We start from the raw sequence: 13,622 nt of genomic DNA on the forward strand, positions 1-13,622 counted from the left end.
CCGGGGGCCGGCGGCTCCTCAGCGGGGTCGGCCGCGGCCGCGGCCCCGGCCGGCCGGGGGCCCGTCCACCGTGGAGCGAGGGTTCTTGACGGTCTCGTCCACGGACACGACGAGGCAGGCGGCCTCGGAGGCGGCCGTGAGGGCGTTGATGCGGACCACGGCGGGCTCCCACACGAAGGCCTCGAAGTTGTCGGCGATGTCCTCCTTGTTGACGTCCACGCCGAACCACGTGCCCCCCTGCCCGGGACGGGAAACCGGACCGGGGCGTCCGGGGGGGAGCCGGGCGACCGGACCCGCCTCCTCCGCTCCGGGGATCGGGTCCCCGGGCCGAGGGGGACCCGGAGGGGCCGGGATCTCGTCCCCCCCTCTCGGCGGCCGCCCGCCGCGGCGGGACCCGCCGGGCGACCGCCGGGTTTCGAAAACCATCGGGGCGGAGGCGGGCGGCGTTCTGGAGATGGGCCCGGGCGACTCGACGGCGGGTGGGGGAGGCCCCCGAGCGGGGCGGGCACCTACCTGGGCGTGCTTGGCCCGCAGCTTGTTGAGGACGTTGGTGGCATCGAAGCCGGCGTTGTCGCACAGCTGGCGGGGGATGATCTCCAGGGCTTTGGCGTAGGCGCCGATCAGCAGCTGCTGCTTGCCCGGGATGGTGCGGGAGTAGTCGCGCAGGTACTTGGAGAGCTCCATCTCGATGGCTCCGCCGCCGGCCACCACCGAGTCGTTCTGCGGGCGGAGCCGGGGCGGCCGCTCGGGTCGGGCGGGGCGCCGAGGGGAGGCCCGGGGGGAGGGGAACCCCGGGGCCCCCGGGGCGGCTCGGGGCGCCCCCCGCCCCCCCGGTTCCTATCGGCCGAGCGCTTACCGTGTGCGCGCGGGGCGCCGTGCCGAGCGCCGGGGAACCGAGCGCCCGACGGACACGGTCCCCGCCCGCCACGGACCGCCGCCGCCAAACCTCGGGCGAGGCCCGGCCGGGCCGTGACGGCGGCGGCGCCCGTCGAGCGCCCGCCACGTGCCGAGCGCCGTCCGCGCCCCGGGGACGGGGCGGACGCCGCCCCCGTCCCGCGTGGGGCCCGCGGCCTTCGGCCCCGTTTCCCGGGCGAGCCGGCCGAGGGCCGGGGAGGTGACGCGCCCCGCCCCGCCCCGCCCCGCGGATTAGAACCCGGCTCCTTCCGACTCCCGGGCCCGGGCTCTAGCCGCCGAGCGCCGCCGCTCAACGGTAAACACGACGACCGCGGCGGCGACGTCCGTCGGGCGCCCGCTCTCTGCCGCGAGCGTCGGGCGGGGCGCGGTCCCCGTCCCACGCGGGGCTCGCCGTCCCCATCCCCAGTCGACGGACGCGGGGACCGAGGCCCGGAGAAGTCGAGCGGCCGGCCCGGGGCGGCCCGGCGGCCCGGGGCCGCGATCGGGACCCACGGCCTCCCGCCGCGCCGGGCCCGGGGGGGCTCTGACCACCAGGCTGGGGGCGGGGGGCGGGGGGGGAGGGGGGCCCGGCGCTTTCACCTTGATGGCCCTGCGGACGATCATGATGGCGTCGTGGAGGGAGCGCTCCGTCTCCTCCATGAACTGCTCGGCGCCCCCGCGCAGGATGATGGTGCACGTCTTGGCCCCGGGGCAGCCGGCGAACAGGTTGTACCTGCCGGGACCGGGGGCCGCGGTCACGGCGGGGGGGCGGGGGGGCCCGGGGCCCTCCGCGGACCCCGGCCGCCCCCGCCGCCCCCCCGGACGCCCTCGGGGGGCCGGGGGCCGCGGGACCCCCCCCCACGGACTCACCTCTCCCCGCCGATCTGAGACTCCTCGAAGAGCCGGCAGCCGCCCAGGACCTCGTCCGTCAGGGAACTGACGCTGGTCTGGATGGAGCCGCCGCACGCCTGCGACACACGCGGCCCCCCGGGGTCAGCGGCCGGGGCTTCCCCGCTACGACCGCGGGGGCGGGGTCCGCCCCGCTCCCCCGGGCCCCGGTGACCTCGACCGGAGGACGGGGATCGGGTCCGCGGGCCCCGGGCGGGGCGGGCCGACGGCCCCGCGTCTCCCCCGGCGCTTCCGACGGGGCTTGGCGCGCCGTCGGTCCCGGGGCGGGCGTCCCTCCCGGCCCCCGCTCCCCTCCGGGACCGGCTGCCCGGGAAACCGGTGACGGAGAGCGATGACGGCACGGGCTCGACTCTTTCTCTGAGCCGGGCGCCGGACGCCGGCGCGAGGTTACGACAACGGGCGGCGTCGCCGTAACGACGACGACGAGGACGGTACCCGTGAAGCGCTCGCTACGCGCCAGGCGCCGCGACGGCGCCGAGGACACTTGGGGAGACGGCGCCGCGGCACAGCCGGTCGACCCGTTCCCTTCCGGACTCCGTCGAGCGGGACGTCTCCGGTCTTCCGGTTTCCCGGGGCGGTCCGCCCCCCCGCCCCCGCCCCCCCGAGGCGGCAGGGCGCCCGGGTTCGGTTCCCTGCCCGCCCTGATGACGACGACGGCGTCCGCTGAGCGCCGTGCTGAACGCCCCCCCCCCCCCCCCGCCCGCCCCGAAACCGACGACGGTATCCCGGTGAGCGCCCGCTGGGTGCCGGGCCCCGTTCTAAGCGCCGGCGATCGGCTTGTCGGGGACCGCTCCGAACGCCGGGGCGGCTACGAGGTAACCACGACAGTAATGACGACGACGGTAACGTCGGCGTCCGTTGAGCGCCTGCCACGCGCGGGGCACCGCTCCGAGCGCTGGGGCGGACACGGGGGGGTCGGGCCGCCCCACGCGGGGCTCCCGGTCTCCGTCCCCATTTTCCAGACGAGGCCGCCGAGGCCCAGAGAAGTGAAGCGACTCGCCCACAGCCACCCGGCTGACCGGCGGCGGGGCCGGCATTCGAACCCACGACCTCCGACTCCAAAGCCCGGGCTCCCTCCACCGAGCCACGCCGCCTCTCCGCGGCCTCTCCGAGGTCACCGGGTCGTCCCCCGGGGGCGCTCCCGGTCCTCGCCCCCGTCTTACGGCCGAGGGGACCGAGGCCCGGAGAGGCGAAGCGACTCGCCCGAGGTCACGCGGCAGACGGGCGGCGGAGCCGGGATCGGGACCCGCCGCCTCCCGACCCCCGGGCCCGGTCTCCGTCCGCCGCACCACGCCGCTGCTCGGGCGCCGCCGCGACGCCCCGCCCCGCGACCTCCTCCCCCTCTAGCCGCCGAGCTCGTCGTGGGCAGGGCACGCGTCCGACGTCACGTCGTGCCCTGCCCCGGAGCGCTTAGGACAGCGCTCCGCACACAGTGAGCGCGCAGGAAATTCGACCGAATGAACGAGGCCGGCTCCCGGGGCGCCCTCCTCTCTCTCCGTCCACCCGGACGAGGGTCACCGTGCCGGGCGCCCGTCCCACGGCGCCCGACGACGCGAACGGAGACGTCGGCGCCGCCGCCGCGCTCGGCGCCGGGGCCGGTCGTCGGCTCGGACGCGGGGTCCCCCTCCCGCCTCGGGGCCCCGCGGTCCGGGGCCGGGAAGGGGAGGGGTCTCTCTCCGGCCCCGCGGGGAGAGCACGGGACGGGTTCGGGAGCCCCGGGTGTCGGTCCCCCGCCCCCCGCTCGCCTGCCGCGTCGCCCGGGCCTCAGTTTCCCCAGTCCTCCCTCCGCACGCCGTGAGCCCTCGACGGACGTCGACCGGGGGGGGGGGGGGGGGGGGGGGGGGGCTACCATCATCGTCCTCTTCAGATCCTCTTCCGGGACCCGGCCGGCGCAGAACATGTCCCGGTCGGCGAAGTACTGGGTGGCCACGTCGCCGATGGGCAGCTTGGACAGGATCACCTTGGCTCCCGACGCGTGGATCTTCTCCAGCTTGTCGTACAGGATGTCCCACTCGGCGTCCACGATGGCCTGATAGTCCTGGGCGACGGGCCGCGGCGGCCGGTCAAGGGGGCGGCCCGCGGGAACCCCCGGGGCCCCCTCCCCCCCGTGGCTCCCGGCCCCCTCCCGGGCCCCTCACCTGGACCGTGCGGACCCTGACTTCGGCGTTCTCCTTCTCCGCCTTGAGCTCCAGCTCGACGTTGAGGAGGGCGATCTTGGGGGCCTCGTACTTCTTGGGCTGCATCTCGAACCCGGCGTAGGAGAAGGTCTTCTTGAAGGCCACCCCGGCCACCAGCTGCGACTCCTGGAGGGCGGCGACCCGCGTGAGCCCCCGGGGGCGGCCGCCTCCCTCGCCCCCGGGCCCGGCCCCGCGCGCTCTCACCTCCAGGGCCCCGCCCTGGACCTTCTTGATCCCGATCATCTTCAGCTGCAGCAGGTCGTCCAGCATCCCGACGGCGTCGACCACCATCTTGGCGAAGAAGGCCTTCTGCTGAGCGATGAGCTTGGAGCTCAGGGCCGTCACGGCGCACTTCTCTAGAAGGCGACGCTGTTCCCTGCGGCCGGAAGCGGGGGGGGGGGGGCGCGTCAGCCCCCGGCGGGGGCCCCCCGCCCTCTGCCCGGGGACCCCCCCCCGGCCCCGCCGCCGCCCGAAGCCCACTCACGCTCTGTCCTCCTTCTTCACGGTCACGGCGATCTCCTTGATCCTGCTCACCGCCTGCCGGGACGGAAGGGGGCCCTCAGCGTCCGGCGGGCGCCCGACGGAGACGACCGAGCGGAGGGAAGGGCCCTTCGGCGCCCGGGGGTCTGGCTCCCGGGCGACCCCCTCGGCGCCTCCGGTCCGCTCCGATCGGGACCCGGGGCCCGGGCCCCTCCCGCTGGGCCACGCCGCTCCCCGGCCGGGGCCCGTCGTCATCGGGCGGGACGGGGAGGATTCGGGCCAACCGGGTGGGACCCGGTCCCCGCTCTCCGGATGAGGCCGCCGAGGCCCGGGGAAGGGACGCGACTCGCCCGAGGCCACGCGGCGGACGCGCGGCGGAGCCGGGGGCCGCAACCCGGGTCCTCCTCGCTCCCGGGCCCGGCCGGCGGTCCGCGGCCCTCCGCCCTCGCCCGGGCGCCGGCTCGACGCGCGCCGGCGACGACCGCCGCGCCGCCCCTCTCCCGTCCCACGCGGGCGCCGTACCAGCTGGGTGGCGGTGCGGAAGGCCCGGATGATGATCTGGGGGTGAAGCCCCTCTTCCACGTAGGACTTCACCTGCTTCAGGAACTCGGCGGCCAGCAGGGTCACGGAGGTGGTGCCGTCCCCGACCTGCAACGGGCCGGGCCGTCGTAGCTCGTGGCCGGGCCGCCGCCCGGGGGCGGCTCCGGGACTCGGGGGGCCCGGCCCCCTCCCGCCCTCGGGCCGTCGCTCGTCGGATCCGTTTCCGCGTCCCCCGGACCCTCCCGGGCGCTCGGCGCGGCGCCCAAACCGGCGCGGCGACACGCCGACGCGCCCGACGCGATCCCACGGGAGTCTTCGGGGCCTGAGAAGCCCTTCCGGTCGCCCCGCGTTGTCGCCTTCGCCCTCGCCGTGCTTGAGAACCGGGGTACCCGTTCGGCGCCTACCCTGCGCCGTTCGGAGCGCCGGGGGTCGACGACGGCCACGACGCTGCTCGTCGGGCGCTCGGCACGTGCCAGGGACCGTACCGAACGCTACGGGCCGGTCCGGCCGGCCGGTCCGCGTAGGTGTCGGGCGCTCGCTACGGGCCCGGAACGGTTCCGGGGGCCGGGGCGGACGGAGGCCCGGCGGTCCCCGCCCACGCGGAGGGAGGGGAGGAACGGGGATCGGATCCCCGTCTCCCAGCCGAGGAGACCGAGGCGAAGAGGTCCGACGGACCGGCCGGGGTCTCGGCGGCGGGAGGGGCCGGGACTCAAACCCGGGTCCCCCGGCTCCCGGGCCCGTCGCGCCGGGCCGGTCCTCGGCCGGCAACGGCCGGCGCCGGGCTTAAGGAAGAAATCGTCGGGGAGGACGCGGGAGACGACCCGAGAGACCAAGATCTCGGCCGCTCACGTCCCGAGTGCCTCGAGGCCGCCCCGGGCGCCGGGCGCTCAGCGGACGCCACGGTTCTCCGTTACCCCGGGGGGGGGGGGGGGTGGTCTGTCGTGCCCCTACTGGGCGGGGGGGGGGGGGGCCCGGCCGACGTCCCCCCGGGACCCTCCGCGAGCCGGAGCCGGACGGGAGGTGGATAACGGGGGAGGCGGACGAAATGAGTCCCGTGCTGCGCGGCGCCGGCCCGCAGGCCGACGTCGGCCCGAGGGCGATCCCGTCCCGACGGGGAAAGGGAGGTCCCGGGAGCCGAGCGTAAGCCGGCCCGCCCGGCCTCACCTCCGCGTCTTGGGACTTGGCGATGTCCACGAGGGTTCTGGCCGCAGGGTGGACGACGTCGAGGAGCTTCAGGATGGTGGCCCCGTCGTTGGAGATGGTGGCTTTGCCTTCGGGGGGGGGGAAGAGAGAGACCGGGAGGGGGAACGTGAGGCGGGTCATCCCGCCGGCTCCCCCGTCTCCCCTCCCCCTCCGCCGGACCCGCCCGCGTCCCCACCTCTGCCGTCGACGATGAGCTTGTCCATCCCGCGGGGGCCGAGGGTGGTGCGGACGGCCTCGGCGATCACCTGGCAGGCGCTGATGTTGCTGACCAGCTGGGGCACCCCTTGGGAGCTGTCCGTCCCCTCCTTCAGCAGGATGACCGGCGTGGGCTGGGGAGAGGACGAGGCCGGGGGTGGGCGCGCGGCCCGCTCCGCCCGCGCGGGAGGAACCGGGTCACCGGCGGCGGGGAGGAACGGGCCGGGGTCCGCCCGCCCGGCGGCGGGGCGGCCCGGGGCCCTGATCCCGGCCCCGCCACTGGTCCCGCTCCGTGACCTCGGGGGAGTCGCCTCCCTTCTCCGCGAGGGGGAAAGCGCCCCGCTCCGCCCCACCCGGCCTCCCCGGAGGGAGCCGGGGAGGGGGGCCCGGCCGCGGGCGCCCGTCGAGGACGGCGACGCTATCCGTCGAGCGCGCGCGCGCGCGCGCTACGCGCCGGGCGCCGCCGGAAGCGGGGGGGCCGACACGAGATGAGCGGGTCGGACCCGGCCCCCGGCCCCCGCGGGGCGCCCGCCCTCGATCCGTTTACGGAGCGGCGTGTCGGAAGGGAGGACCCGGGCGGCGGCGGCCTCCGTGGCGTTCACCGGGCGCTCGCTCGGGGCAGGGAGCCGTATCGAGCGCTCGGGAGAGCACGACCTAACCGAGTCAGTAGACGCGTCGGCTGGACCGCGCTCGCCGAGCGCCCGGTACAGCGCTCGGCGAGCGCGCCGTGAAGACGGTCCAACGAGTTTCCCTACCCGCGGTCAGGACGGCAGCGTGTCCTCGGCCCGGTGCTCTGCACGCCGTAAGCGCTCCGTAGATGCCACCGAACGGGAGCATCCTTTCCCGGCGCTCCGTGATGACGACGACGGTGTCCGTCGAGCGCTCACGGCGCGCTGAGCGCCGGGGCAGATGCGAGGTCACGGGGTTGACCCACGCGGGGCCCCCCGGTCTTCGCCCCCATTGGACGGGTGAGGTCACCGAGGCCCGGGCCGGGATCGGAACCCACGACCCCGGACTCCCGGGCCGGCGCTCTGGCCGCTCCGCCCCGCATCCCGTGAGCTCTCGATAAATACGATCCCGACCCCGACGGGCCGGCCCGCGCGCTTCGCTCCTCTGGTGCCCGCCGCCTCCCCGGGCCCCCACCTCGCCTGGCTCGCCGCCCGCGTCCCGCCTCTGGCCCGGCATCCCCTCCCTCCTCAGATCCACGCCAACTCGTGAAGCGTTCCGTATTTTCCCGGTGTCTCGACGGGACCGTCCGTCCCCCCGATTCTATTTATCGCCACTGCCCTCGTCTGTCCGTCTCCCCCGATCGGACCCTGAGCCCGTCGGAGGGCCGGGACCGTCTCCATCCGTCGCCGATTCGGCCGTTCCAGGCGCTCGGTGGGGACGGCGATAACGGCGTCGGTATCCCGCTGAGGCTTACTACGTGCGGAGCACCGTTCTGAGCGCCGGGGCAGATGCGGGGTGATCGGGGACGGTGCTCCGCACCTAGTGAGCGCTCAGCAAATACCGTCGAATGAAGGAAAAACACCCGCGGGGCCATTTTCTTCTTTCTCCCGCCCGGCCGCGGCGGAGCGTCGCCCGCTTCGACGAAAGCGGTCCGGCGGCGGCGGCGGTCCCCGTCGGGCGCTCGCGACGGGTCGCGCGCCGTTCCCGACGCCCGGGCCGCGGTCCCCGCCCCACGCGGGGCGCCCCGTCTTCGCCCCCGTTTTCCGGCGGAGGGAGCGAGGGAGGCGACCCGCCCGGGGTCACACGGCGGCCGGGCAGTCCGGGGCCGGGGAGTCGGGGGGGGACCTGGGTTCTGATCCCGGCTCCGCCCCCGTCCGCTCCGTGACCTCGGGCAAGTCGCTTCATTTCCCTTGGCCTCGGTCCCCTCGTCTGTCAAACGGGGACGAAGAGCGTGAGCGCCAACCGACCCGGACGGCGCGGCGCTCTGCGCACGGTGAGCGCCTAACAAATCCCGTCGTCGGCGGCGGCGGCCCAGCGCTCCCACCGGGGCTTGACCGACGGTAGGCGCGTAATCGACCGCGGCAGTGACGGCAACGATAACGGAGAAGCGGCGCGGCTCGGTGGAAAGAGCCCGGGCCTCGAGAGTCAGAGGCCCTGGGTTCTAATCCCGGCTCCGCCGCTTATCGGCCGTGTGGCCTCGGGCGAGGCACTCCCCTTCGCCGGGCCTCAGTCCCCTCGTCTGTAAAACGGGGCCGAAGACCGGGAGCCGAGCTCGTCGCCGCGTATCCACCCCGGCGCCCAGAACGTGGCGGGCGCCGAGCCGATGCCACGGCCATCGCACCTGCACGTGTCTACCGCCCGACTCCGTTTTATCACCGGGGCATCGCGCGGCTCCGCGGCAAGGGCCCGGGCTCGGGAGCCGGGGGTCACGGGTTCGAATCCCGGCTCCGCCGCCCGTCGGCCGGGTGACCGTGGGCAGGTCCCTTCTCCGGGCCTCGCTCACCTCCTCTGTACAACGGGGCTTAACCGCGAGCCTCACGTGGGACCACCTGACGCCGCCGCGTCCGCCCCCGCGCTCGGAACGGCGCTCTGCGCCCGGCAGGCGCTTAACGGCCACCGCCGTCGCTATCAGCGGCGTGGCTCCGTGGAAGGGGCGCGGGCTTTGGAGTCGGAGGTCACGGGTTCGAGTCCCGGCTCCGCCACCCGTCAGCTGTGGGACCGTGGGCGAGTCACTTCACTTCTCTGGGCCTCAGCGACCTCATCCGTAAAACGGGGATGAAGACCGTGAGCCCCACGTGGGACGACCTGATTCCCCTGTGTCTCCCCCGGCGCTCAGAACGGTGCCGGGCGCCTAGTAAGCGCTTACCGGACACGGACATCGTTATTAGGAGTAGTAGGCGCTGAGCGAACACCAGCATCGTTACCGTCCCCCGTGGGGCTCCCCTCCTTTTTGGAACCCCCCCTTTTGCAGAGGAGGCCCAGAGGAGGGAAGCGACTGGCCCCAGGTCACCCGGCGGCCAAGGGGGCGGCGCGGGGACTGGAACCCCCGACCTCGGCCTCCCAAGGCGGGGCTCTTGCCCCCGAGCCCCGCTGCTCCCGCCTGGATGGCCCGAAGGCCAAGGCCGGGCGGGCACCTCGTTCGCGCCCCTCCCCAGGGCTCAGCTCCTAAGCGCCGGGGACGGACCGCTCGGCCAGACGGGGACGGGGACGGGGACCCTCCCCGCCCGTTCATTCAGTCGTTCGCACGGGGCGCTTCCTACGTGCGCAGCACCGCACTAAGCGCTCGGAACGGACTCGCCGAGCCACTGCGGCCGGGCGCCCGGCGGGGAGCAGGCGGCGGCGGCGGCGACGACTACGAGTCCCGGCATGCCCCGCGGCCCGCGCCCGCCGCCCGCCAGGCCCGGGGCGCCCCGGGGGATGCCGGGAGTTGTAGTCCCTCCGCCCCCCCGCCCCCCACCAACGGACGGCTCCCTCCTCCCGCTCCCGCGCCGGCGGCCGGCCCGACCGGCCCGACCGGCCCGACCGGCCCTCCCCGCTTCCCGGCGACCCGGACACACCGCCGCCAGGCCCCGCTGCGCCGATCCGGGGCCGGATGGCGGCGGATGGTCCCGCCGGAGGCCACTCACCATCATCTTGGACGTCGGGCTGGGGGCACGGCCGCCGCTCCCGGCTCTCGCTCAGGCCCGCCGGCGGCCCAGAGTGCACCGCGCGCCAGGGGCCCAGAACCTTCTCCGCGCGGTCGGGAGGGGGCGGGGCGGGGGCGGGGCCCCTCTGGGACTCTATGGTTTTTCCGACCATGGAGATCCGGGCGGGGAGAGAGCGTCCCCCAGTGGGCGGAGCCACGGCGCCCCCTCTCGGCGGGAGCCCCCGCGGAATTTGGACGGGCCGCCGGGCGCGGGGCTGGAGGCCCTGTCCCACGTGGCGCGCGCCCTCGTCATCATAATGAAAACGAGAATCAACATCATGAATAGTGCTATCGATGACAATCAAGTGATCGACATCGTTAATAGCGAGGATTACGGATTGCGAGGCCCCGCACTGAGGTTGGGGAGGACGCAACCTAATGGGGTTGCACACGCGGTCCCCGTCCCACAGGCCGCTCACATCCGTCGTCATCGTAAAAACAATAAAAGGATAAAGGTTATTATTACTGATAATGACGGTACAAACCGACATATAAATTAAAAGCGATGATTACGGTATCGTTAGGCGCTTACTACGCGCGAGGCCCCGCACCGAGGTTGGGGAGGACGCGACCTAACGGGGTCGGACCCGGTCCCCGTCCCACCCGGCGCTCACGCTCGTCATCATCATAAAAATAATAAAAGACTAAAGGCTATCATTATCGACAGTGACAATAAAATAACAAACATACTAATTAAAGGCGACGGTCACGGTTCCGTTGGGCACTCGGTAGGTGCGAGGCGCCGCGCTGAGTCTGGGGAGGACGCGAGCTAATGGGGTCGGACCCGGTCCCCGTCCCACACGGCGCTCACGCTCGTCGTCATCGTCGTCATAGAAATAAGACAATCGAGATGGTTGTTATTAATAACGGCAGTAAAACGATAATCATAAAGATTGAATGGCGCTAACGACGGTATCGGTGGGCGCTCGCTCCGTGCGAGGCGCCGCGCTGCCGCTGGGGAGGACGCGACCTAATGGGGTCGGACCCGGTCCCCGTCCCACATCGCGCTCACGCTCGTCATCATCCTCGCGGACTAATAAAAATTAATAAGTGATTTGATTTAAATTTAATATCCATTTAATTTTCAGTTTAATCGATACGAAACTAATAAAAAGTAAAACACAACAACGGTCAGAAAAATTCACAGCGACGATCACGGCACCGTCAAGCGCTAACTACGTGCGAGACACTCTGCCGAGGCCGGGGAGGACGCGAGCCAATGGGGTCGGACACGGTGCCCGTCCCGCACGGGGCTCCCGCCCTTAATAACGATCACGACGATGACGATGGCAACGATCACGGTATCGTTAAGCGCTCCCTATGTGCGACGCACCGTGCCGAGGTCGGGGAGGGCGCGAGCCGCCGGGGTCGGACACGGTCCCCGTCCCCCACGGGGCTCCCACGCCTCGTCCCGGTAACGACGGTGTCGGCGAAGACATCCCCGTTTGGCAGATGGGGAAACCGAGGCCCGGAGCGGTAGAGCGCCCCCTCCACGCTCGGGCCGAGGACCCTTCCGGCCGCCGGGCCGCACCGCTCCTCTCTCCCTCCTCCTCGTCGGGGAGAGGAGAGGCGCCGGCTCCCCCCGAGCCGCAGCCCGCCCGCCGCCCCCTCGGCCTTCCCGAGGAATCCCCTCCCCGCCGGAGAAATCGGAAAACGGGACGGAAACGCGCGGGCCTCCGGCCGCGGCCCGACCGTCCGTTCCGAGCGCTCGGGACGGCGCTCTGCGCACAGTAAAGCGCCCGGTAGAGACTACCGGACGGACGGGCGACACCGACCCGCACGGAGACCGGCCCCGACCTCGGACGCCGGACCGTCCGCCGCTGATGGTCGTCGTCGTCGTCGCGGTTTCGGCCGCGCGCTTAGCAGGCGCCGGGCGCCGTCCTAAGCGCCGGGGGGGATACGGGCAAACGGGGGCGGGACGCGGCCCCCGGGCCGGGTCGGGGCTCCCGCCCTTCTTCATCCCCCTCTCGCGGAGGAGAGAGCCGAGGCGCGGACGGGCCCGAGGTCACGCGGTAAGGATGATGACGGGGCGTGTCGAGCGCTTACTGTGCGCTGAGCGCCGTCCTAAGCGCCGGGGGGGGGGGGGGGGATACGAGGGGACGAGGCGGGCCCCCCCCGCCCCCCCCCCCGTGGGGCTCCCGGTCCTCGTCCCCGTTTGACAGACGAGGGAACCGAGGCCCGGGGAGGCGACCTCGGCCGGGAGACCGTTCCCCCGTTCACGTCGTCCATGGGGCGTCCCTCCCCTCCGTCCGATCCGTCGCTCTCGTTCCCGTCCGTCTGGCCCGATCGGACCGCGGGTCTCCGTCCGTCGCCGGTCCGTCCGTTCCGAGCGCTCGGTCCGGCGCCCGGCCCGGCGTGAGCGCTCGCTCGGCAGATACCATCGGAGGAACGGACCGACGAGAAACGGGAAGGAGAAACCCGCCGTCCCTCGCTTTTGGGATCCGGTGCCGGGTTCCATCTCTCTCCCGAGGAGCGGCGCGGCCCGGCGGCGGGAGCCCGGGCCGGGGAGTCGGAGGTGGCGGGTTCGGATCCCGGCTCCGCCGCCTCTCGGTCGCTCCTCCGGGCCTCGGCGAGCCGCCTCTGTAACACGGGGGCGAAGACGGGACCGCCTGACGACCCCCGCCTCTCCCCCGGCGCTCGGCACGGAGCGGGAGGAGAAGCGGCGCGGCGGCGACGGCCCGGGCCTGGGAGTCGGAGGCGGCGGGTGCGGATCCCGGCTCTGCCCCTTGTCGGCTGGGCGACCTCGGGCGGGTCACCTCGCCTCTCCGGGCCTCGGTGACCTCGTCTGGAAAACGGGGGCGAGGACCGCCGGCCTCCCGCGCGACCGCCCGATGACCCCGTCTCTCCCCCCAGCGCTTAGAACGGGGCTCCGCGCCTAGTGAGCGCTTAACGGATACCGACGTCATCGTTATTACTGACTTCTCGGAGGTCACGGGTTCGAATCCCGGCCCCGCCCCCCGTCAGCCGGGTGAGCTTGGGCGGGTCGCTTCACTTCCCTGGGCCCCGGTGACCTCAGCCGCAAAAGGGGGAGGGAGACCTCGAGCCCCACGGGGGACGACCCGACGATCCCGTACCTCCCCCGGCGCTTAGGACGCTGCTCTGCGCGTAGTGAGCGCTTAACGGATACCGACGTCATTATTATCGTTATTAACTTCTCTGGGCCTCGGTGACCTCATCTGCAAAATGGGGATGGAGACCGTGAGCCCCACGGGGGACCAGCCGATGACCCCGTATCTCCCCCAGCGCTTAGAACGGTAGGGGCAGGGAATGTCACTGTTTATTGTTGGAGTGGACTCTCCCGAGCGCTTGGCACAGTGCTCTGCGCGCAGTAAGCGTTTGGCACAGTGCTCTGCGCTCAGTGAGCGTTTGGCACAGTGCTCTGCGCTCAGTGAGGGCTTGGCACAGTGCTCTGTGCGCAGTGAGCACTTGGCACAGCGCTCTGCGCGCAGTAAGCGCTTAGAACAGTGCTCTGTGCTCCGTAAGCGCTTGGTACAGTGCTCTGCGCTCAGGAAGCCTATAGCACAGTGCTCTGCGCGCAGTAAGCGCTTGGCACAGTGCTCCGCGCTCAGTAAGCGCTTGGCAGAGCGCTC

At 73.2% G+C, this 13,622-nt stretch overlaps 1 protein-coding gene across 1 annotated transcript; it reads right to left on the bottom strand.

The window, feature by feature from the left end:
• CCT7 (chaperonin containing TCP1 subunit 7) lies at positions 1 to 10,053 on the bottom strand. The gene is made up of 12 exons (XM_029046649.2): positions 9,974 to 10,053; positions 6,379 to 6,532; positions 6,165 to 6,271; positions 4,983 to 5,108; positions 4,465 to 4,517; positions 4,185 to 4,356; positions 3,942 to 4,106; positions 3,653 to 3,841; positions 1,765 to 1,862; positions 1,495 to 1,627; positions 514 to 720; positions 1 to 237 (listed from the first exon to the last, which is right to left on the bottom strand). The coding sequence occupies exons 1-12, from the start codon at positions 9,977 to 9,979 to the stop codon at positions 19 to 21; spliced, it is 1,629 nt and encodes a 542-aa protein (XP_028902482.1). The 5' UTR covers positions 9,980 to 10,053; the 3' UTR covers positions 1 to 18.
• Positions 10,054 to 13,622: the final 3,569 nt, after the last annotated feature.

The sequence above is a fragment of the Ornithorhynchus anatinus genome, chromosome 18 (assembly GCF_004115215.2).
Source record: "Ornithorhynchus anatinus isolate Pmale09 chromosome 18, mOrnAna1.pri.v4, whole genome shotgun sequence".
NCBI lineage: Eukaryota > Metazoa > Chordata > Mammalia > Monotremata > Ornithorhynchidae > Ornithorhynchus > Ornithorhynchus anatinus.

Bases quoted from the DNA above. Each gene is read 5' to 3' on its own strand.
- CCT7 (XM_029046649.2), bottom strand. The intron at 4,357-4,464 runs GTGAGTGGGCTT...TTCCGGCCGCAG, and splicing joins GTGAAGAAGGAGGACAGAGC to GGAACAGCGTCGCCTTCTAG. The intron at 1,863-3,652 runs GTAGCCCCCCCC...CGTGTGTCGCAG, and splicing joins ATCTGAAGAGGACGATGATG to GCGTGCGGCGGCTCCATCCA.